This window comes from Dendrobates tinctorius, unplaced genomic scaffold, assembly GCF_039654945.1.
Source record: "Dendrobates tinctorius isolate UK_male_01 unplaced genomic scaffold, ASM3965494v1 ptg000126l, whole genome shotgun sequence".
In the NCBI taxonomy this organism is placed as follows: domain Eukaryota; kingdom Metazoa; phylum Chordata; class Amphibia; order Anura; family Dendrobatidae; genus Dendrobates; species Dendrobates tinctorius.
The window spans coordinates 12,414,069-12,440,362 of NW_027361794.1; the positions used below are offsets into that span (position 1 = coordinate 12,414,069).

The window sequence follows — 26,294 nt, forward strand, 5'->3', positions numbered from 1 at the left end:
TTTTACATTCATTTTAAAGCTACTGTACATCACAATGCGGATATGCAACGTTTCTGCGCGGTAAAATCCGCTGCGGAACCGCTGCAAATCTGCATCGTGTGCACATGGCCTAAAAGTTATCAATGTAGAGTTGATAACCCTTCTCCAGCAGTGGGTCCAGCAACTCCCACACAATTTTCCCACTCACCCCCAGGATGGGGGGGGGCATTCAAAAGGGTTAATTTGGGTGTCCTTCCCCTCGGAGACCATAAATCTGTGGGAGTACCCTGAGGTACTCTCACACAGTTTGTACAGTTTTATTCCGTACCTGTACCTCTTACTGGGCAGGTATTGTCGGAATTTTAGCCTCACTTTGAAATGAACCAGAGATTCATCTATAGTTATGTCCCTTTGGAGGTTGTACGCCAAATTTTATGCTGAAGTGCTCAACCACTGGCCGAATTGTATGTGGTTGATCAAAGTTTGGATCGTCTCGGGGAGGACACTGCACATCTTATATATAAAGCTCAAGTGTGTGTATGTATGTATGTATGTGTGTGTGTGTGTATGTCCGGGATTGGCATCCGCACCGTCGCAGCTACAGCCACAAAATTTGGCACAGTCACACGTCTGGACCCCGAGAGTATCCTAGGCTATGATGTGAGGCAAAATTTTAACCCCGCGCATTCCAATTCACCAAACAATTTTGCCGCTATCTACATAATGAGGAAAAAGTGTGTGTGTATCAAGCCCCGCCCCTCATTATGATGTCATAATGGTTGCCATGGCGACGCTGATGTCATCATAGGTTGCAAGGCAGAGAGAGATATAGAGACAGATAGATAGATATAGAGAGAAAAATAGAGAGAGAGATGGATATAGAAATAGAGAGAGAGATATAGAAATAGATAGAGAGATAGATATCGATATAGATAGATATAGAGAGAGATAGAAATATAAAAAAACAAATCACAATACTCACCTCTCCTACTTGCTCACACGCTGATCACGGCTTCTGCCCCGTCTGCCAGACACACAGAGTGTGCGCAATGAAGTGACATCATCGCACACCATCTGTGAGTCAGCAGAGGGGACTGATGGGAGAGAGAGCCGCGTCATCTGACGTTCTCTCTCCCATTACAATTGAGGGCGGCACCGGCACCCTGATTTACAGCCGCATAGCGGCTAACTGGGTTGGGAGGCGGGGCCACCGGGGGAGGTGAAAACTGTGAAATGATATCCACTGCTTCCCACGCCCAAGTGGGCGTGCAAAGCAGTGAATATTCATTTCTCTTTAGCAGCGGGGACAGGGGCTCCTGCCTTCTGTCACCCGCTGCTGCTCAGTTGTCAGGGCCCCCATAGCAGCTGCATGGTGTGCGACACACCACTGGCTGGGGGCCCCTGGAGCAGCGGGTGCCCTAGGCAACTGCTGGCCCTGTATGCCAGCAGCTGCCAGGGCCCACCAGATGCCAGGGCCCACCGGAGATTCCGCCGGTTCTCCAGTGGGCCAGTCCGACGCTGGACCTCCCTATAAATTTACCAGACGCAAATAATTCTTTTTTTTTTTTTGCAAAAGAAAAATGAACATCACCAACAGTGTGACGTATGCTCCCCTAATGCTCTTGCTAAAATTTACTCGACGCAACTAATTATTTTTTTTACAAAAGAAAAACTGACGTTACCAACAATGCGACGCACCCTCTCATAATGACCTAAAAATTACCCGTTGATAGCAGTTTTTTAATGCCAAAAAAAAGACGCTACCTCCCTATCTATAAAACTACTCTGTACTATTTTTTCTCTAAAAGAAGATGGATCATTACTAACACTGTGATGCGTCACTAACTAGCTAAAAAAAAGAAAAAGTCCTGTGGCACAGTATTTGGTCAGCAACGATACTGATCAGGGCGCTGCGGACACAGAGCATGAATGCTTTGAGCAGGACGCCGCACACACGAAAAAAAAGCGCAAAAAAGTGCGCTAAAAATTTAATGGGGAGGGTAGGGGGGAGTGGGGTACTGGAACAGGGATAGGGGACTGGGGCAGGGATGGAGAGGTGCTGCAGCTGTGATCACAGATGAGTCACACAGCACAGATCGCAGGAGGTTCACTCTGGAGAAGGACGCAGCACAGGAGGCTGGAGATTGTGGGGGGATCACACTGGCCACTAATGAATCTCTCTCCCAGGTAACACAGAGGAGCTAGAAAACCACTCTGCAAACCAAATCTGAGACAAAGATGGCGTGCATGGCGGTAATCGCTATTTTACATTAACCCTTTGGTGCTGATTGGCCAGAAACTATTGTTCAGCCAAAGGGGTTAATCAGTTGAGGTGACGTCACGATCACCCCACCCATTGTGATGGTTGTGACAACATGTCACTTTTTTATTTCTTTTATTAACTTTATTGACATATTGTTGTGATTGGCTGGTCATTTCTGACCAGCCAATCACAGCGATCGCTGATGCGAGGGGAGCAGTGCAGCGCCCCGGGGCAACATGCACCTTAACCCGGTCACTGCGCGATGCAGCGCTATGACCGGAAATAGCGGCGCCGTACTATTATTGCTGTCGGCACAAATGCACCTCCCGCAGAGCAGTACTAGTACGGCACATGTCGTGAAGGAGTTAATCTGGTTAGTCATATTGGAATGCTATTATTTTGAACACTACTGTATATCTCTAAGTTGTGCGTGGATGATGACTGTAATATACATTTACAGGAGATGTGTTGGCATGGTTCGAGCTCTGGTTTCATGTATTCACTCCAAGTCCTAAATTCCATTATGTTTTCAATCCTAAGGAATTCAGATAACTGCACAATCTGTTTTGAAATGGGGAGTGCTAATGCTTTCTCTACTTTTTTGGTCAGGACTCATGGTAGTTCCAGTGGTCCACCATAAATAAATGCAACTTCAGTTTAGTGTTGGGGAAGATTTTCATTTTGAATGATTTGTGGTGGAATTCGATTTGGAAATGCAAGTCAGCCTTTTGATATTAGTATACTTAGGCTCGCTGACTGAGCACTCTACCCCTCAGCCTTAGGCATTTTTAATTACATCAGAATCCTACCTTCCCATATAAATGTATGCTTAAGGCCAGGGTCAGACGTGTGAGAAACGCGTAAACTCCTAGTTTGGCCTCACTGGTGATCTGGCATGTCTGGCTTTGAGTCAGAACGAAAACAGCTACAAAAATACCCAGCACTGCCACTGGCATTCGGACCGGAGCACTCAGCTGCATGTATTTCTATGCAGCTGAACGCTCCGGTCCCGAATGCCGGTGGCAGTGCCGGGTATTTACGTGCGAGACGCGTGCGAGTTTCTCGCACATCTGACCCCACCCGGCATTAGGCCAAGAGAGGATTCCCCAAGGCAGATTATCAGCATCAAGAATCGCCTTAACGTGGATGCTGGGTACACATAAATTGGGCAATTTATGTGCTCAGTATTCTCAGTTTTTCTAATTTTCAAGAGCAGCAATGCAATTCAAATTTCATATATTTCATGTTTCCATGCTATAGTGCTACAGAGTGCTACTTTGTTTGTTATGTATGGACATGGCTACTCTTAGTAAGCACCTGTTCACACCTGTTTTCTGCTTGGATGTGCAGTTCAGTCTTTTGATATTGTCATTTTTACAGAGAGTTTAAGCAGAAATGTTCAAAAATATACATTTCTCTGATATTTTATTCAAAAATAATTGATTTTACTTTTACTAGATGACAGTACCAGAAGATCAGAGGGACAGCTGACATCTTCAATTTTTAAATCGGATGACCTTGAGATCCCACAGGATACAATTGAAGGGAATGCCATTACTCCAGATATACCGTCATCCATTCACAGCAAAGATCAGTCATCTGATTCCCTGAAACAGATCCTGTCTTCTGATTCATTACCACCAACTGAGGAAAATCAAAGTCACACAATAAGCATTAAAAAACTAACTGCTCCTAAAGCAAAGAAACCATTTTCAAGTTCAGAATATGGAAATAGTTTTCCCCTTGAAAAGTCTTTTCTTGAACATCAAACAATTCAGATATCAGAGAATAGATTTTCTTGTTCCAAGTGTGGAAAATGTTTTAACCAGAAATCATATTTTGTTAAGCACCAGAAAACTCACACAGGGAAGAAGCTATTTTCATGTTCAGAATGTGGGAAATGTTTTAACCGGAAACTGCATCTTGATTACCACCAGAGAATCCACACAGGGGAGAAGCCTTTTTCATGTTCAGAATGTGGGAAATGTTTTAACCAGAAATCGCATCTTAATAGACATCAGATATGCCACACAGGTGAGAAGCTTTTTTCATGTTCAGAATGTGGGAAATGTTTTAACCAGAAACAGGATCTTCATAGACACCAGAGAACCCACACAGGAAAGAAGCCATTTTCATGTTCAGAATGTGGGAAATGTTTTAGCAGGAAAGAGCGTCTTGATAGACACCAAAGAACCCACACTGGGGAGAAGCCTTATTCGTGTTTAGAATGTGGGAAATGTTTTACAGACAAACCAACTCTTATTACACATCAGAGAACTCACACTGGGGTGAAGCCCTTTTCATGTTTAGAATGTGGCAAATGTTTTGTAAAGAATTCAAAGCTTGCCAGCCATCAAAGAACTCACACAGGGGAAAAGCCATTTTTATGTTCAGAATGTGGAAAATGTTTTACAGAGAAATCGACTCTTGTTATACATCGGAGAACTCACTCAGGGGAGAAGCCTTTTTCATGTTCAGAGTGTGGGAAATGTTTTAACCAGAAACAGTATCTTGACAGACACCAGAGAACCCACACAGGCGAGAAGCCTTATTCATGTTTAGAATGTGGGAAATGTTTTACAGACAAACCAGCTCTTAATGCACATCAAAGAACTCACACTGGGGAGAAGCCCTTTTCATGTTTAGAATGTGGCAAATGTTTTATAAAGAATTCAAAGCTTGCCAGACACCAGAGAACCCACACAGGGAAGATGCCCTTTTCATGTTTAGAATGTGGGAAGTGTTTTACAGAGAAATCGACTCTTGTTAGACATCAGAGAACTCACACAGGGGAGAAGCCATTTTCATGTTCAGAATGTGGGAAATGTTTTAACCAGAAAGGACATCTTAATATACACCAGAGAACCCACATGGGGAGAAACCTTTACCTTGATCAGAATGTGGAAAATGTTGTATGAAGAAATCATCTCTTCTTAATTACCAAAGCAGTCACACAGAGTAGAAGCCTTTTATATTCATAGTGTGGGAAATGTTTTATTTGGAAATTAACTCTTTATAAACATCAAATAAGTCACACAGGGGAGAAGCCTTTTTCATGTTTAGATTGTTGGAAATGTTTTAACTGAAAATTGTATCTTCTTAAATGGTCTGCTTCTAGGAGAACCCCTTGTTGTTCCCCATGTTTGGCCTTGTTAAAATAAAAACACTTATACATCGCTTCTGTTCTTGTCCCGTTGTAGTGGTGTAGGAACTCTCATTCCTGGGGTACACATGAGGTTGATACATCACCCTAGCCTTGCGCCAAATCGGTGCCGACTTCACTGTCCCCGCCTTTGGATGTGTTGAACATCAACAGGAAGCCAGGGCTGTGGCTGCCATCTGACTTCCTCATGATGTTAGATTTGTGTTAAAGTGGGGACAGTGTCCTCAACGCTGATTGGGCACAAGGCTCACATGACCTTAGAACCGTGCGTGAACCCCGGGCATGCAAATGCCAACAGTGCTGGAACAGCGCCGGTATAGGAGGTTTGCATAATTGTTTTTATTTCAACAGGACCAAACGTGTTGAATGAGAAGGTTGTTCTCCAAGTAGTGTAAAACCCCTTTTAATATAAAAAATAGCACACAGAGAAGCCATTATCATACCTAGCATGTGAAAAATTAATTAATGTAAAATCGTATTTTGTTGACCATCAAAAATAACTTAGATGGGGAGAACCTATATACAGTGAGGAAAATAAGTTTTTGCTACACTGCCAATTTTGAAAGTTTTCCCACCTACTGTACAAAGAATGGAGAGGTCTGTAATTTTTATCTTAGGTACACTTCAATTGTGAGAGACAGAATCTAAAAATCAAATTGTATGATTTATAAACACTTATTTTATGCAATAAAATGCAATTTAAATATTTCATCAACTACCAACCTGCAAGAATTTTGGTTCTCACAGATTTGTTAGAAGCTGCACTTATTACCTGTATTAATTGCACCTTTTAGAACTCGTTACCTTTATAAAAGACACATTCTTTCTTTTGCATGGGGAAAAAACCTTGTCCCCATAAACAGGCTATTGAGGTGTTCAAAACAGTTGGGGGGTTTAAGTCTCATGGATTTGCAGGACTATTACAGTAGCTTCTCAGCTAGATCAAAGTAAATCTTGGTATTGGGAAGATGGGTCCTGACACTGGACACAGATTGAATTGCATTTCACACATTCGAAAAGTGTGAAGGTCCTTCTCTGCTCCTCCCTAATTGACACCAGAAGATCCTACACTGCCCTATCCCCTACAGTTTCTTTAATCTCTGTGACGTTCAGGAAAAGATAACGTCCGAGAGTGGACCCTCTGGGTCGCGGATCCGGAGCCCCTGGGTCGAGCGCACCAGGTGATGACCGACCCCTGTACAGGGATCGTTAGGGGCAGGACCGCAGAGGGCAGAACCGCGACTGCTGGAACCGAGAGGGGCGGTTCGAGGGACTGGAGAAGGCAACCGGCTGGCGAGGCTTACCAAGGCCCGGAACTCCGTGCGGGAGGATGAGGACAGAGGGCTGGACGCTGGGCAGGGAACAGAACGGACACCGGAGGACGGAACAGAGACAGGGAACCGGGGAGACAAAGGTAGTGGCACTAGGAGTAGGCAGGACAGATGATGGGCAGGAAGACAGGGCAAACACCAGAGGTAGAGACAGCAAGACTAGGAAACGTAAGAGACGAAAAGAGACCTATAGGAACCTATAGGCGGCCAAATTAGAGCAGGTATGGACACACAATAATCCTCCCCTTGTGGGAGACGCCTGATATATCCCCTGCCGGTAGGCGATAGGCTGGCCACTAATCGGCCGCTGCCCACCGCAGGGTTAAACTACCCGACGGCCGCGCGCCCGCGCCCTAATGCGTATGTGCGGGGTCGCCGCAGTTGGGAGACCAGGAAGGCGGGGCGCGCGAGAGCAGGAGGAGGAAGGAGGCGTGCGTGGACCGGAAGAGGGAGGAAGCGGCGGCGCGCGACGGAGCAGGTAAGAACTAGCCGCGGGGGGGCCCGGAGCTAGGGGACCGGCGGCGGTTACGACCGGCGCCGTTACAATCTCCAATTGGTATTTATTTTACAAGAAATTTTCCTCTTCTACTCACCCTCCTTTCCATAGCCCAGGTTGAGATTCTGGAAGAATGAATCCCTGATCTAGATATGTATATGTGGAAATCTCTTAGAATTTCTTTGCTAAAGACCCTCCCATCAGGCTCATCCCCGATGTCTTTTGACTTTCTCAGACTTAAGTTCCAATCAGCGAATTCGATATTTATATGCGTATAAGGAATTTCTCACAAAAGATGCCTTTTGCACAAATAAAAGTTAGCTTTGAGCATTTACGCATATTATAATACAACCCCCTCAAAAAAAGTGAGGGTGTTTACTGTCCATTAGTGGTGAGCGAGCACTAAAATGCTTGTGTGCTCGTTGCTCGGGTCAAGCAAATTGGAATACTCTGTACTTGACCCGAGCAACGAGCCCAATGTTAATCTATGGGAAATCCGAACTTTTTTGCCATGTTTCCCCCCGGAGGTCTTTCTAGGATATCAAAATAATAATAATCTTTATTTATATAGCGCCAACATATTCCGGAGCGCTTAACAGTTTCAAAACACAAGTCATAAGTAACAACGTTAACACTACAATAATTAAAGCAAAATAAGACGTCAGAAATGTATGGGAACAGTGCACAAACAACATGAGAACATCATGGGAAAGGCCCCTGGAAGCATTTTTTACTCCTAGGTCACTGCTGTGACCAATGTTGTCAGAGTGTGTTGCCACTTTTACAGGCGCACAGTAAAACAAAACCGAAATGGATTTTACAGGGAAATATGTTAATGGACATCCTTTCCAGGGTAATAATTTGTATGTAAGTCAAAAGAAATAACCCCCCATTAAATGCTCCTCCACCACTTTGGCTATGTCCACATGTAGCTTTTTGATGCGTTTTTTAACTGTACCATTGCTTTCAACCAAGACAAGTGCATTTACTGAGAAATGTCATTGTAGCATTTAACAACCTTAGCTGGCCATGTGGTGTATGACACATCATCAGACACATCTTGTTTCATTTTTGAAGGAGGGACTCTTAAAGTCACAAAGCCTATTTTTATAAGGGCATCAGTCGGCATTACTATTCTTAAAGGGCCATTATTAAACAGTGGGTCTCCTATATTGTTATTGCCTATGCATTGAGTGGGTGGGCTGCCAAAAATTAGGATGCACCCCAATACCCCTTTCACAAGACGTACAGGAGGGCCTCCTGAAAAAATGTTCCCATTATAAGAAAGTGGGTCTCCCATAGTGTTAGCCTATGCATTGAATGCAAGGGCTGCCTTGTCCCAGAGTTGCGCGCACCCCGATAACCCTTGGAACAGACGTCCAAGTTCCCATTATTTTTCATTTGGTACTGCCATTCTGTTAGCCTATGCATTGAATGCAAAGCCTGCCCTGCCACAAAGTTACACGCACTCCAATAAGCCTTTGAACCCATGTACTGGATGGCCACAGGAAAACCAAGTTCACATTATTAATTGGTACTCCCATACTGTTTGCTTATGCATTGAATGCAAGGCCTGCCCTGCATTAAAGTAACACGCACCACAATAAGCCTTTCAACAGACATACTTCAGGGCCTCATGACACAAATGTTCCCATTAAAAGAAAGTGGTACTCCCATAGTGTTTGCCTATGCATTGAATGCAAGGCTTGCCCTGCACCAAAGTAACACGCAGCCCAATAAGCCATTCAACAGACGTACTTGAGGGCTTTATGACACAAATGTTCCCATTAGAAGGAAATGGGTCTCCCATAGTGTTTTCCTATACATTGAATGCAAAGCCTGCCCTGCCACAAAGTTACATGCACCCCAATAAGCCTTTGAACCCACGTACTGGATGGCCACAGGAAAACCAAGTTCACATTATTCACTTTGTTCTTCCATAATGTTAGCCTATGCATTGAATGCAAGGCTCGCCTTACCCCAAAGTTACACACTCTCCAATAACCCTTGGAAACATTGTTCTGGATGGCCACAGGAAAACCAAGTTCACATTATACTTTTGGTACTGCCATACTGTTAGCCTATGCATTGAATGCAAGGCCTCCCCTGCACCAAATTCATACACACCCCAATAAGCCTTTGAACCCACGTACTGGATGTCCACATGAAACACAAGTTCCCATTATTTTTCATTTGGTGCTGCCATACTGTTAGCCTATGCATTGAATGCAAGGCCTGCACTGCACCAAAGTAACACGCACCCCAATAAGCGTTTGAATCCACATACTGGATGGCCACAGGAAAACCAAGATCACATTAACAGTATGAAGAACCACAAGAATAGCCTATGCATTGAATGCAAGGCCCGCCTTGCCACCAAGTTACACGCACCCCAATAACCCTTTGAAACTACATGCTGGATCGCCACAGGAAAACCAAGTTCACATTATTCTTTTGGTACTGCTATACCGTCAGTCTATGCATTGAATGCAAGGCCTGCCCTGCACCAAATTCACACGCACCCCAATAAGGCTTTGAACCCACGGACTGGATGGCCACAGGAAAACCAAGTTCACATTATTCATTTGGTTCTTCCATACTCTTAGCCTATGCATTGAGTGCAAGGCCCGCCTTGCCACAATGTTACATGCACCTCAATAAGCCTTTGAAATGACGTACTAGATGACCAGAAGAAAACCAAGTTCACATTATTCTTTTGGTACTGCCTTACTGTCAACCTATGCATTGAATGGAAGGCCTGCCCTACACCAAATTCACATGCACCCCAATAAGCCTTAGAACCCGCGTACTGGATGGTCACATGAAACAAAAGTTCCCATTATTAATTTGTTTTTTACTGCCATAAAGTTTGCCCATGAAGTGAATGCAAGGCCTGGCCCAAATTTGCACACACCACAATCCCCCTTGGAAGAAATGTGGAGGAGGGCCTCATAAAAAATTTTCCCATTACAAAGGAGCGGGTCTCTTATACTTGGAATGCCCATACACTAAGTGTATGGGCTGACAAATATTTCCTCCTGGGGGGTACACATCAACATAGTGTGTAAACTTTTTTTTTTTTACGGGCATCATAAACATCCTGGAAAACAGTAACGTGGCTTCTTACAATTGCTGCTGGGAACATACAGGTTTTGTTTGTAAAACTATGGCGGACTGGTCGTTGGATGAAGTGATGAGGAAAAGGGGCTTGGTGACGGCAGGAATGGGAATTTACAGGATTAATAACAGCAGTGGCTATGGAAGGTATGAGATCCCGGATACCGCCTACAATGAATGATTAGTCGTTTAGCCGCCCACCACCAATTACCAGATTACGTTTCATGCCTGTCAGAAGATTGGTGTAACAAATGCGCATCTGAAGCTCTGCATAAAAGATGCCCATAAGAAATATGTTGCCAAAGATGCATGTGTCCGTATAAAGGGATCATGAGATGCTGAAGTATGCAAAACAGATCAGTTTTGGAGGAAAACCATACGAACTGATGGATGTTCATGCAAAACAAAGTTTAAAGAGGAGTGCACCAGCCGAAACTATCAACACACCCGTGGCACAAGGTTCTTCATCTTCACCCATACAAATTACCAATAATATCCAAATGTCACAGCCGATAAATATTTGTTCCAGTGTAACAAACACTGTTAAAGGAATGCCAATAAACGTAGTTAACCACAAACCAGGGAAACAATTTTACAAGATATGGATGATTATGGTATTGATGACGACTTGGAACTTTACCACAACCCCACCAAGAAGATGAAGATCACAGCTGCAAACAATGTGCAAAAAAGGCCGTGATTGTCTGGAAATTAATTTTCTCTTTGGCAAACTTTACCTCTTACTAAAGTGGTACAGATGCATATACAGCTCCCATGTCTACTCATCACGACACTTCGCCAATCGCCACCTTTATTGCACACAAAGACTGTAACCAACGTGTCATGGACACTTGTCACAAAGGAGGCCAGCTCATCAGTAGGGCCCACTCATAAAGAGTCTGTCTTTAGCTTGTTATAAGGCACAAAAATGACCATTAATTTGCATCCAAGAGTCACAGAGGTAGATATTGTGGAGCTTTTCCGTGGATACAGTGCCTTGAAGCGCACCTGCTTGTTGAGTTCCGGAGTTGCAGAGGTTGTGTTTGTAAAAAAGGAAGATGCAGTTGGTGCCTACAAAAAATACAGCAACAGATACCTAGATGGACAACCAATGAAATGCAATCTTCCTTTGAATTGTAGTGTGATAGCATCAGACCAGACCATACTTCTAAGATTAAGTGACACCCCATCAAAGAAAGAAGGTTAATGTCGAAGAAACACAAACTCCTCCTCCATCAGTGTTGCTTAAAATCCTCCAGCTGAAGTTGATCCTCATACTATCTTAAAAGCACTCTTTAAATCCTCATGGTCATCAGCAATCATCCAACCACCTGCATTTAAGATTAAGCTCTGATGATATCAACACAACTTGGAGACTGTAAGAGATTCACAATTCACATATGGGCCCAGAGACTCCTTTAAAAAAATAATTATTTTTTGATGTTGATGTTTGAAGAAGTCTGGCATCAGACATTGGACAATTTATCCTGATCACAGCATTGTAGTACAATTCACCTTTGTTGTGGGGCAGTTGCGTTATTGCATCAATAATTTCTGCTTTCCCCTTGGTCTAGTATTGTGATACTGCACAATTATGGTTCTACTGTTCTGTCAAGGGAGGCTAAATAAATGTTGAATAACTTGTTTAAATGTCTTCAATAATCTGTTTCAACTTAAAAGATATTTGTTGTTTTGGTAGCTTTAATATCTGGATTCCTACAAATGGATCTCAAGACCTTCATATTCCACTAAATGCACGAAATGGGGGGATTACTAAGTGTCCACCAACTGTGCTCTAGAGAAATAATTTTTTATGACTAATGTTTCACACAGTAAAAATGTCATCCAGAGCTGTTCAATCGTAGGCCGTACTCATTGCCCTGCAGCTGAAGCATGTTGTGATATCTGTGATCTGAAGACAGAGAAATGTTAAAGGGAAATAGATCATGATAATAGTGATCTAAATACTGATATTTGTACAGAGGAATGCTGGGAGGACATAGATTGTGGTTTTCTATCAACTTCATCTGCATTTTAAAATTTTTATGTAATGCTGGTAATTAAAAAAAGAAGTACTCTAGCGTTGACAGGGCGCAGTGCCATACCACGACTATCTATTTGCTCTTCCTGTACTACCCTATTTTTTTAATAATTGATATTTATTTGTGCTCCTCATTGGGAGGGGGGAGACAAAAGAAATGATAGGTGAACTCTGCTGAGACCACAAACATCCCTTTGCAAACAATAAAGTGGTTGCTGCATCACGGAACACATTCATCCTGGCGTTGTAGTGGTGGTGTCTGAAGAGATGTGGAGGATGTATGGTATCCCACTAAGAAGCCATTTCTACCTGATACCATATATATTGTGCATTTTCATATAAATGCTCACCATTTTTATGTGGACTGGGCATTTTTAATTTTTTGAGACCTGCTGACAGGTAACACAAAAAGGGTTAATATTCTCCTCACAGGCTTGATCACGAAAAGGGTTAATATTCTCACAGGCTTGATCACGTGACCCAGCTCAGTTTTAATATGCATAAGTTATCGGGCCTCCATCGATTTTTTTTTTGGTTTTTGTCTTAGCCTACTTATTCATACAATTTTTCTGCCCCCCCCAAAAAAATACAGGTAAGATATTTGAGAGAGGCCTGTCTCCATCAGACTCCTCATCTATCTGCGGGCTACAAGTTGTGGCATTTGAGTCCTTCATTGAACTGTTTTTCCTGTCTCTTACTAAAGTTATTTACACCAGTTTGATGAAAAAAATTTTTTACCTACAGGTCAGATATTTTAACCCCTTCACCCCCAAGGGTGGTTTGCACATTCATGACCGGGCCAATTTTTACAATTCTGACCACTGTACCTTTATGAGGTCATAACTCTGGAACGCTTCCATGGATCCCGGTGATTCTGACATTGTTTTCTCGTGACATATTGTACTTCATGTTAGTGGTAAAATTTCATTCAAATAACTTGCGTTTATTTGTGAGAAAAACGGAAATTTGGCAAAAATTTTGGAAATTTCGCAATTTTCCAACTTTGAATTTTTATGCCCTTAAATCACAGAGATACGGCACACAAAAAACTTGATAACTAACATTTCCCACATGTTTACTTTACATCAGCACAATTTTGGAACCAAAATTTTCTTTTGTTAGGAAGTTATAAGGGTTAAAAGTTGACCAGCGACACCATTTTATTTTTAGGACCACATCACATTTGAAGCCACTTTGAGGGGTCTATATGATAGAAAATACCCAAAAGTGACACCATTCTAAAAACTGCACCCCTTAAGGTGCTCAAAACCACATTCAAGAAGTTTATTAACCCTTTAGGTGCGTCACAGGAATTTTTTTGAATATTTAAAAAAAAAACATCTAACTTTTTTTCATAAAAAAAATACTTCAGGTTCAATTTTTTTTATTTTACCAAGGGTAACAGGAGAAATTGGACTGCAAAAGTTATTGTGCAATTTGTCCTGAGTACGCTGATACCTGATATGTGGGGGGGAACGACTGTTTCGGCGCATGGCAGAGCTCAGAATGGAAGGAGCGCCGTTTGACTTTTTCAATGCAAAATTGGCTGGAATTCAGATTGGACACCATGTCACGTTTGGAGAGTCACTGATGTACCTAATCAGTGGAAACCCCCTACAAGTGACCCCATTTTGGAGACTAGACCCCCCAAGGAACTTATCTAGATATGTGGTGAGAACTTTGAACCCACAAGGGCTTTACAGAAGTTTATAACGTACAGCGGTACAATTAAAAAATCATATTTTTTCCACAAAAATGATCTTTTCACCCTCAATTCTTATTTTTCCAAGGGTAACAGGACCCTAAAAGTTATTGTGCAATTTGTCCTGAGTACGCTGATACCCCACATGTGGGGGTAAACCACTATTTGGGCGCATGGCAGATCTCGGAAGGGAAGCAGCGCCAGTTGATGTTTTTGGCTGGTATTGAGATCGGACACCATGTCGCGATTGGAAAACCCCTGATGTACCTAAACAGTGGAACCCCCCCACAAATGACACCATTTTGTAAACTAGACCCCCCAAGGAACTTATCTAGATGTGTGGTGAGCACTTTGAACCCCCCAGTGCTTCACAGAAGTTTATAACGCCCGGGCGTGAAAATAAAAAAATTGTATTTTTTCCACAAACATGATATTTTAGTCACCATTTTTTTATTTTCCCAAGGGTACCAGGAGAAATTGGACCCCAAAAGTTGTTGTCCAATTTGTCCTGAGTATGCTGATACCCCATATGTGGGAGAAAACTACTGTATGGGCACACGTCGGGGCTCGGAAGGGAAGTAGTGACGTTTTGGAATGCAGACTTTGATGGAATGGTCTGCGGGTGTCATGTTGCCTTTGGAGAGCCCCTAATGTACCTAAACAGTGGAAACCCCCCACAAATGACCCCATTTTGAAAACTAGACCCCCTAAGGAACTTATCTAGATGTGTGGTAAGCACTTTTAACCCCCAAGGGCTTCACAGAAGTTTATAATGCCCGGGCATGAAAATAAAAAAATCTTATTTTTTCCACAAACATGATCAATTAGTCCCCAATTTTTTCATTTTCCCAAGGGTAACAGGAGACATTGGACCCCAAAAGTTGTTGTCCAATTTGTCCTGAGTATGCTGACACCCCATATGTGGGAGAAAACTACTGTATGGACACACGTCGGGGCTTGGAAGGGAAGCAGTGACGTTTTGGAATGCAGACTTTGATGGAATGGTCTGCGGGTGTCATGTGCGTTTGGAGAGCCCCTGATGTACCTAAACTATTGAAACTCCCCACAAGTGACCCCATTTTGGACACTAGACCCCCCACGGAACTTATCTAGATGTGTGGTGAGCACTTTGAACCCCCAAGTGCTTCACAGAAGTTTATAACACTCGGACGTGAAAATAAAAAAATCATTTTTTTCCACAAAAATGATATTTTTGCCCCCAATTTTTTATTTTCCTAAGGGTAACAGGAGAAATTGGACCCCAAAAATTGTTTTGCAATTTGTCCTGAGTAGGCTGATACCCTACATGTGGGGGTAAAACACTGTTTGAGCGCATGGCAGAGCTTGGAAGGGAAGGAGCACCATATGACTTTTTCAACTCAGAATTGGCTGGAATTGAGATCAGACGCCATGTTGCATTTGGAGAGCCCCTGATGTGCCCAAACAGTGGAAACCCCCAATTCTAACTCCAACCCGAACCCCAACACACCCCTAACCCTAATCTCAGCCCTAACCCTAATCCTAGCCCTAACCCTAGCCCTAACCCTAGCCCTAACCCTACCCCTAACCCTAGCCCTAACCCTAACCCTAATGGAAAAATGGAAATAAATACATTTTTTTTATTTTATTATTTTTCCCTAACTAAGGGGGTGATAACGGGGGGGTTTGATTTACTATTTATGGCGGTTTTTATGTTTGGCAGTTGTCGCACGCTAAAAGACGCTTTTTATTGTAAAAATAGTTTTTGCATCACCACATATTGAGAGCTATAATTTTTCCGTATTTTGACACACCGAGTCATGTGAGGTCTTATTTTTTGCGGGACGAGTTGACGTTTTTATTGGTACCATTTTCGGGGACGTGACTTTTTTGATCGCTTTTTATTCCGATTTTTGGGACGCAGAATGAACAAAAACCAGCGTTTCATGAATTTCTTTTAGGGGGGTGCGTTTACACCGTTCCGCGTGTGGTAAAATTGATAAAGCGGTTTTATTCTTCGGGTCAGTACGGTTACAGCGATACCTCATTTAGGTCTTTTTTTATGTTTTGTCGGTTTTATGCAATGAAAACTATTTTATATAAAAAATAATTATTTTTGCATTGCTTTATTCTGCGAGCTATAACTTTTTTATTTTTTCACTGATGATGCTGTATGGTGGTTCGTTTTTTGCGGGACAAGATGACGTTTTTAGCGGTACCATGGATATTTATATGCGTCTTTTTGATCGCGCGTTATTACACTTTTTGTTTGGCGGTATGATAATAAATCATTATTTTTTGCTTCGTTTTTTATTTTTATTTTTTAAGGGGTTCGCTAAAGGGGTTAACTAATGGGACAGTTTTATAGGGTGGGTCGTTATGGACGCGGCGATACCTAATATGTGTACTTTTATTGTTTGTTGTTTTTTTTATTTCCAAAAAATGGATTTATTGGGGGAATATTTTTTTTTTTTCTAATTTATTTGGCGATTTTTTTTTAAATTATTTTAACACTTTTTTTTATTTTTTTTTTAACTTTATTAATTAGTCCCAGGTGGGACATCACTGTCCTGTGACAGATCGCTGATCTGTCACATCACAGATCACTGTGACAGATCAGCGATCTGTCACAGGCAGTGCAGAAGGCTTCCTCATGCCTGCGCTTTGCAGGCACTGAGGAAGCCAGTTTCCTGCAGGCCCCCGAAGGCCCCCGTCGTCATCTTGGATTGGGGGGCCTGCAGGAAAGGAGCCCCCTGCAGCAGCGCTGCACATTGCGCTGCCGTGGGGGGCTCAGGGAAGCACGGATGCTTCCCTTTAACCCCCGGTACACCGCGATCATGTTTGATCGTGGTGTGCAAGGGGTTAACGTGTCGGGGGCGGTCCGTGACAGGTGTCATTGTGCCGGGTGTCAGCTGTGATAATAACCACGTGGGCGCCGCTGATCGCTGAGACGTACTATCCCGTCCATGGGCATAGGGGCCCAGGTCCCATGGACGGGATAGTATGTCGGATGGCAGGAAGGGGTTAAACTGGGTTTCCCACACACGGATAACATATAAGATCACTCCAGATTCAGCCATTTGGAGTGAACATGGAAAATAATGTAGTATATTTAAAAGGGACAAGGCGTGTGGCAAGGAATGGGGAAATGGACGTGGTGGTGATGGTGCATGTAGAGGCCGAGGCTGTTGGTAAGCTGAAATTGGGCTATACCAAGCACCCACATTTTCTCGCTCGACCTTTCTCTCCCAATTACTAGAGGAGCACATCAGCACACCACATATTGAACCCACAGCAGTGTCAAAAGGTTGTCAGTTGGATAACGGATAATGCTTCCAGTCACTTTGCCACCAGCACCCTGCCTTCCACATGGTCAAGTTTGAGTAGCCGTGAGTCTGGACCGCATGGTCCTCACACTGATCCTCCTTACTCTCACCATGCCGATTGCCTGTAGACAACTGACCCACACTTGATACAGGAAAGATGTATGGATCTACCTGTGGCAAAAAAGAATGGATCTACCTGTGGCAAAACATTTTGCATGCCTGATCACAACACCATGGATATGAAATTACTGGTATTGAATAGTAACTTCACATCTCACAGAGAGAGAAGAGTCTGTGAGTACAAGCTCATGAAGACCTTTGACACTCTCAATGCTGGAATGAACCTGTCGCATGGATTTATGCCTTTTTACATCAATTAAGGAATTTGCTCCTAAGACCTTGTGGGAGCATCACAACACATTAGGAGACTCCAATCAGAGGACAATAACACATCTAGACTCCTTATCTAGGAACTGGTCCATTATTTATGTTTCTCCCTCTCCCATAGTGATAGTTCTGCTTCACGTCACTTGTCTTATCTATTGCATTTTTTCTGTGCTGTGTTGTGCATAAATATGTGACTCTTCAGATTTTGTATTAGTCAATGCCTGATGAAGAGACATGAGTAGTCTCGAAAGCTTGCAATGTGTTACCATCTTTTCAGTTAGCCATTAAAAGGTATCAACCACTGAGGACTCTCAATTCTGAATATTTTTTTGACCCCACACTTGGACACTCCCAAGAGTCGTTCACTTTACCATTTATAGATTCTGGTCTCTTGCACGGTACACTTGAAGCAGGGCAAGATGATATCGCATGTAGTGCTGTCCAAATATTTGAGCAGCCATGGTCACATGAAGGTGATGGTGGAAACGTGTCACAAGAGGTGGACGATGATGAGACACAATTGCCAGAAAGTCAGGAGGAGGACCAGGGTGTGGAAGTGGAAGACGAAGTGGTGGATGATATTGTTATTATTAGTCATTTTTATAGCACCATTTATTCAATGGTGATTTACACGTGAAAAAGGGGCAGACATAGACAAGTACACTAAACGTGAGCAATACAAGGCACATGCAAGTACAGAAGGAGAGAGGACCCTTGCCCTACTTTTTCATGACACGGAATGTTTAATAATCTAGTGATCTCCAACCAAGATTATTGGTCCACCTGACCTAATAAACTTACTTTATTCTGTAACTGATGAAGGTCTGATGTAAGACTGAAATGTTTTGCTTACTACTAGTGTGGACAACATTAAATTATCTGATAACTTAAGTTGAGTGCCGAGTCTCTTAATATATGTTAATGGTGTGGGAACCTACTAAAGCTGTGCACATGCTTATCTATTCAACTGGTGGTTTTTTAAAGACTCTGACGATAACCTCAAACAGGCCATTTGCACCACCAGCCATGCCAGCATCAGCAGGGGTAGTTAAAATACCAGCCTGGCCACCACCAGCATTATTAGGCACATGGCAGCAAAGCACCTGACTTTGTGGGCCGAACACCAAGCTCCAGGAACAGTGTCTGCGGGTGATACCACTGTTTCTTCAGCTGTTGTGCGTGCAAGCAAAATCCCTGTCCATGGTGCATGCGAAGATGTCTCCTGGTCTGCATCTGTCATTGCACACAAACTCAAATAGCACCATCAAAAAGCACGTCCACATCCTTGTCCCAGTGTAGCGTTCAGTTGTCCATACCCCAGTCCTTGGAACACAAGCGGAAATATCCAGTCAACGCCCCAAAGAATACAGTGCTAAATTCACACATTTATTCGGACTCCCATGACAGCACCACGAGAGAGGGGATCCGCCCTTCGGGAACAGGAAACCTACAGATACAAAAGGGCGGCACCTCTCCCACGCATCAGTTGGTTTCCTGTTCCTGAGGGGACGGGATCCTACAGACCGGATCCCAGGCCGGCCGGCCGGTATAGGTAGCGAGGGGGTCTCCTACCTCGGCCTGGTGCGGAGCTCCTGGAGGACACCACGGTGGCCCAGGATGGGTGGCATGGCGGTGGTGGATACAGCAGGGAGCGGCATCCGGATTGGGTCCATCTCCATATTTGGGCCGCTGCCGGTAAGTATGCCCCTCAGGGGCTCCCAGCTCCGGCGGCGCGATCGCGGAGGTTGGGGGGGCCGGCGCAGCTGCAGGGCGCTGGGGCCGGGGAGCGCTCCATGGTGGAGTGCCCAGGCGTCCCGCGTGACTTCCGGTCACGTCGGAGTCGCGGTGACGTCAGGGGGCGCTTCCGGGTCGGCGGCGCCACTGCGGAGGCGCGGGGACCCAAGATGGCAGCACCCATCGGGAGGACGCTAGTAAGCGCCGGTTCCCCTGCCCAAAGCGGCGCCAGCTGGGGAGGGGGGCCCTATTAGGGGGGAGGGCGCGGCAGGAGGAAATCTGCTGTCCGGAGGAGGGGTATATAGGCAGGACCCTAGATGGGTGCCCTGCCTTGGCCACATTATTGCGAGCAGTAATGGAGAGCAATCAGGAGCAGCAGCAGCAGCAAAAGCAGCAGCAGCAAAAGCAGCAACGGCGGCAACAGCGACAATCTTCACTGCCGTCCCTGGATGACCTTAGGCTGGTCAAACAGAAGAAGAAAGAGGCCCGTGACAGTAAGGAGCGTCCGGGACGAAGTGACCAATCCAGTCATAAAAGCTCCTCTAGGCGGACAGGAGCATCGACTGAGAAAAATCCCCCTCATTCTCCGGTACTTGATTGTGGCACTGGTAAGTGATCTTCGTGAATATTCACTCAGTGATGGGGCCTCCTTCTGTGTTTTATTCTAGGGGAAGAAAGCTACGAGTAAAACCAAACACAGGGAATGCACACTCTGTGCATGCCCGTTACCAGACTCATGCCCCCAAAAATTGTGTCCCCCCTGTATCCAGCAGACAGTGGCGGAGGAGTCGCCCGCAGTAGCGGCGTGTTTAAGGGATATAGTAAGGGCAGAGATGAAGGAAGCCCTAAAATCCCTGTCCCAACCAGAGAGTTAAGGGGCGAGGACCCGGTGGAGTCGGATTCCTCGACAGAGTGGAGGAGAAGTAAGGACTCCCATATTTCATCTCCCTCTTCCTCCTCAGAAGAAGAGGACTCTGGTCGGTTTTGCCTGCCGCTCGACCGAGTAGACAAATTGGTAAAAGCAGTCAGAGGGACAATGGAGGTGGAGGAGCCGAAGCCTCAATTATCCATGCCGGACGTGATGTTTGGGGGGCTGGAGCAGAGGAAGCGTAGAGTCTTCCCACTAAACGAAAAGATTCAGGATCTCATCCGCAGAGAGTGGAAAAAGCCAGATAAAAGAGGGTCGCTACCACCAGCCCTCAAGCGGAGATATCCCTTTGACGATTCAGCAATGAATACTTGGGACAAGGCCCCCAAATTAGATGCAGCTATTGCGAAAGCATCGAAAAGGTCCTCACTACCCTTTGAGGACATGGGCTCCCTTAAAGATCCTCTAGACAGGAAGGCAGACACCTTCCTTAAAAATACCTGGGAGATGGCAGCCGGTTCCTTAAGACCAGCAGTAGCATCAACTTGCACGGCCAGGTCCATGATGGTCTGGTTGGACCAGTTAGAGTCGCAGTTAAAACAAGGAACATCTAGACAGGCAATCCTTGGGGCCCTACCAATAATCCAGGATGGCGCAGCCTTCCTAGCAGATGCCTCGGCTGATGCAGTCAGAATGGCTGCCAGGGCAGCAGGTCTCTCTAATGCGGCTCGGAGAGCCCTGTGGCTAAAGTGCTGGCCGGGAGATATTCAGTCAAGGGCGAAGCTCTGTACTATCCCATGTGAGGGGGAATATTTATTCGGAGCAGTCCTGGACGAACTGCTGGAGAAGGCTGGGGATGATAAGAAAAAATTCCCAAATCTTTGGTCCGCATCTTACCGACGTCCGTTTAATAGAAGGAGATTCGGTCAAGGGAGAAGGCGTAACCCTTCACCTAATAGAGGCTGTCCCAGATGGGAGGATAGAAGGAGAAGAGGTACGGGCTTCATGTTCAGACGCTCGTCGAGAGAGCGGAAAAGACAGAACCAATGACTAGCAATTCCCATGGGGGGTAGACTGTCATCCTTCCTCCCAGCATGGCTACAGGTCACCAATAGTGACTGGGTGCGGAATGTGATATCCACCGGACTCCGGTTGGAGTTCACTCAAGTCCCACGGGATACCTTTAAACCAACACCCTTAAGGTCTTCACCCCTCGAGCAAGCGGCTTTAGAAGCAGAGGTCTTGAACCTGTGTCTGAAAAACGTTCTGATAGAGGTTCCAGAGTCTGAGAGAGGAAGAGGGTTCTTCTCTCCCTTATTCCTAATCCAAAAGCCGGATAAAACATTCACAATTATTAATTTACATTTCCTTAATGAATTTTTGGTTGAGCGCACCTTTAAAATGGAGTCCATTAATTCTACAATAAAGATGCTGTTGGAAGGGTGTTTTATGGCGGTCGTGGACTTGAAAGACGCATACTATCATGTGCCCATCCACGCAGATTTCCAGCAGTTCCTGAGAGTGGTGGTATCAATAGACGTATAATCCGTCATTATCAATATACACTGTGTTCCAAATTATTAAGCAAATTATATTTTTCTCTGATTTTCCTAAATAGTCGGTACAAATGACAGTCAGTCTAATAAAGGTCATCACCGGTTAGAGTATACATCAAATTTTATTGAAGAAACCTCCCAATGATAACAGTATAATCTCCAAAATGAATAAAAACTCAAATTGCGCTGTTCCAAATTATTAGGCACAGTAGAATTTCTAAACATTTGATATGTTTTAAAGAACTGAAAATGCTCATTTGTGGAATTTGCAGCATTAGGAGGTCACATTCACTGAACAAAAAAGCTATTTAACTTCAAAACATTCCTAACAGGCCAAGTTACATGTTAACATAGGAACCCTTCTTTGATATCACCTTCACAATTCTTGCATCCATTGAAATTGTGAGTTTTTGGAGAGTTACTGCTTGCATTTCTTTGCATGAAGTCAGAATAGCCTCCAAGAGTTGCTGTCTTGATGTGAACTGCCTCCCACCCTCATAGATCTTTTGCTTGATGATACTCCAAAGGTTCTCCATAGGGTTGAGGTCAGGGGAAGATGGTGGCCACACCATGAGTTTATCTCCTTTTTTGCCCATAGCAGTCAATGACTCAGAGGTATTCTTTGCAGCATGAGATGGTGCATTGTCATGCATGAAGATGATTTTGTTCCTGAAGGCATGTTTCTGCTTTTTATACCATGGAAGACAGCTGTCAGTCAGAAACTCTATATACTTTGCAGAGGTCATTTTCACACCTTCAGGAACCTTAAAGAGCCCTACCAGCTGTTTCCCCATGATTCCGGCCCAAAACATGACTCCTCCACCTCCTTACTGATGTCGCAGCCTTGTTGGGGCATAGTGGCCATCCACCAACCATCCACTACTCCATCCATCTGGACCATCCAGGGTTGCTCGACACTCATCAGTAAACAAGACTGTTTGAAAATTAGTCTTCATGTATGTCTGGGCCCACTGCAACCATTTCTGCTTGTGAACACTGTTTAGGGGTGGCCAAATAGTAGATTTATGCACCACAGCAAGCCTTTGAAGGATCCTACACCTAGAGGCTCGAGGGACTCCAGAGGCACCAGCAGCTTTAAATATCTGTTTGCTGGTTTGTAATGGCTTTTTAGCAGCCACTCTCTTAATCCGATGAACTTGCCTGGCAGAAACCTTCCTCATTCTGCCTTTATCAGCACAAACATGTCTGTGCTCAGAATCAACCACAAATCTCTTAACAGTACGATGATCACGTTTAAGTTTTTGGGAAATATCTAATGTTTTCATCTCTTTACCAAGGCATTGCACTATTTGATGCTTTTCAGCAGCAGAGAGATCCTTTTTCTTTCCTAAATTCCTTGAAACCTGTGCCCTGCTTAATAATGTGGAACATCATTCTTAAGTAGTTTTCCTTTAATTGAGCTCATCTTGTAAATTAATTATCACAGGCGTTTGAGATTGATTTCAGTGATCCAAAGAGCCCTGATACACAATACCATCTATGAGTTTATTTGAAAAACAAAAAATTACATCTTTAGGACACTTAAATCCAATTTGCATAATAATTTGGAACACAGTGTAGAGCCCTTCCCTTTGGTCTCTCAGCAGCGCCCCGGGTATTTACAGAAATAGTGGCCGAAGTTATGGCTCATTTACGGGAAGTTGACATCTTAATTATCCCATACTTAGATGATTTTTTAATTGTGGGAAATTCAGTGGACCATTGTCTATCTCAGATAAAAAAAGCTATGTCCAGATTAGAGAACCTCGGATGGATAATAAATTACGAGAAGTCCCGATTTCAGCCCTTAAAGGTCCAGAAGTTTCTAGGCTTGCTGTTAAATTCAGAAGCTCAGCAGTGTCTGTTACCCGTAGATAAATTACAGCAGATACAGCAGCAGGTTCTTCGGGCAATCGATAGACCGTCCATGTCCCTCAGGCAGGCCATGTCCCAGTTAGGTTCCCTAACCTCATGTATCCCAGCGGTCAAGTGGGCACAATTCCACACTAGGGCCCTTCAGAAAGACGTCCTGGTTAATAGCAGAACCTTAGAGGGCTTCTTGCAGGGTCAAGTATTGCTAAGCCCCTCAACTATTACATCTCTTAGGTGGTGGCTCGATGTCGGAAATTTAGCCTCGGGGGTGCCCTGGGTGATACAGATAACCCGCGTAATAACCACAGATGCTAGTCCTTGGGGTTGGGGGGCCCATATGGGGGACATAGTGGTACAGGGACAATGGGACTCTGAAAACCTCATCTAACCAGAGGGAGCTGCTGGCGATTGAATTGGCCATTAAAAAACTCATTATGTATCTACAGGGCCATCATGTGAGGATACTCTCGGACAACCAGGTAGCGGTAGCCTATGTCAACCACCAAGGTGGAACCCGCTCCAACGCCCTGATGCGGATAACGGAACGTCTCCTTCAGATAGCAGAGAAAAATTTTCTATCTTTAACCGCGCTCCACATCAGCGGAAAAGACAACATGAAGGCAGACTTTCTAAGCCGCAGGGCCCTAAAGCAGGGAGAATGGGCTTTAAACTCAGACATCTACAAGCAGAGTGTCCGCAAATGGGGTCAACCGGAGGTGGACCTCTTTGCCACCAAAGAAAACAGGATGGAAAAAACTTTCTGTTCCCTAAATCCCAGGGAAAATCCACTGGCCGTGGACGCCCTCCTAATAAAATGGGACTTCTCGCTGGCTTATGCTTTTCCGCCTTTGAACCTTCTACCTCTGGTAGTGAGGAAGATCAGGGAAGACGGGGCAAGAGTCATATTGATTGCCCCCTTCTGGCCCAGAAGGACCTGGTTTGCATGGTTGAGGACCATGTCAGTAAGCGATCCCTGGGTACTGCCGAACCTTCCAGATCTCCTCTACCAGGGGCCAGTCAACCACCCACAAGTAGCGGGACTCCGTTTGATGGCATGGTGTTTGAGAGGACACTATTGAGGGATAGAGGTTTCTCAAAAAATGTAATCGATACACTCCTAAAAAGTAGGAAACAAACCACCACAGGTATCTATGTTAGAACCTGGAGGCGATTCCTGTCCACCTTTGAGTTTAATATCAGGGATGGAATACCCGTAAAACAGATTCTAGAATTCCTCCAGAGGGGTCTTGAGTTGGGCCTTTCCACTAGTACATTGAAAGTACAGGTTTCAGCTTTAGGGGCCCTATTTGCATGCGACATTGCCGGTAACCATTGGGTGGCGAGATTCATTAAGGCAGTTACCAGATCGAGACCCATACTCAAAGATAGTCCTGACAGCCATGACAGAGAAACCGTTTGAACCTCTGGATTCTGCTTCACTAAAAATGATATCACTTAAGACAGCCTTTTTGGTAGCAATAACATCTGCACGTAGAATAGGCGACATACAGGCACTTTCCAGATTGCCCCCTTACACAGAATTCTTACAGGATAGAGTAATCCTAAGGCCAGACTCGGCATACCTTCCCAAGGTAGCATCTCATTTTCATAGGACACAAGAAATAGTTCTGCCTTCCTTCCTCCCTAATCCAACCAATCCTAAAGAACAAAAACTTCAGGCTCTAGATGTTAAGAGATGCCTACTTAAATATTTAGCAGCCACAGATCCTTGGAGGAAGGAGAACGCATTATTTTTATCCTTCCAAGGTCCCAGGAAAGGGTATAGAGTGTCAAAGCGCACGTTAGCGAGGTGGATTAGGGAGGCTATCTCTCTTGCCTACACAGCAGGTGGCGGTCCGGCTCCACAGAACCTGAGGGCGCATTCCACTCGTGCCATGGCATCATCCTGGGCAGAGAGATCGGGAGTATCAATTGACCAGATATGTAAGGCGGCCACCTGGTCATCTCCTTCCACCTTTTTTAACCACTATCGGTTAGACATGGGTGCCTCCTCAGATCTCACCTTCGGGCTAAGGGTGCTGCAGGCTGTAGTCCCTCCCTAAATTAGTTTACATCTCTGTAATTCTCTCGTGGTGCTGTCATGGGAGTCCGAATAAAGTATTAAGTTACGTACCGGTAATGGTATTTTTCAGAAGCCCATGACAGCACCCTTAGTTCCCTCCCTTGTTCACGTATAAGGGTGCACCCCTTTAGAGGATTGTTTTCGCGAGTTCACCTTATGTGGGAGATGGTTTAAAGAATTGTAAATAGGATAGATAGATTGTATACTGTATATTGTGTATATGCGGTGTACTAACCATGGTAGACTCTCAAGCTCTGTAATCCAACTGATGAGTGGGAGAGGTGCCGCCCTTTTGTATCTGTAGGTTTCCTGTTCCCGAAGGGCGCATCCCCTCTCTCGTGGTGCTGTCATGGGCTTCCGAAAAATACCGTTACCGTACGTAACTTAATACTTTCTC

At 44.5% G+C, this 26,294-nt stretch overlaps 1 protein-coding gene across 5 annotated transcripts in view; it reads left to right on the top strand.

Moving 5' to 3' along the window:
* LOC141047289 (uncharacterized) overlaps nt 1–26,294 on the top strand; it is a 147,521-nt gene that overhangs the window by 22,506 nt on the left and 98,721 nt on the right. For 2 of the 5 annotated variants that reach the window (XM_073542335.1, XM_073542336.1), the window contains exon 7: nt 3,701–6,120. The exons of the other annotated variants lie outside the window; for them this stretch is intronic. In XM_073542335.1, the coding sequence (XP_073398436.1) occupies nt 3,701–5,160 (1,460 nt within the window). In that variant the 3' untranslated portion in view covers nt 5,161–6,120. Of the gene's footprint in view, nt 1–3,700; nt 6,121–26,294 lie in introns of those variants that run through there. 5 annotated transcript variants of the gene reach the window in all.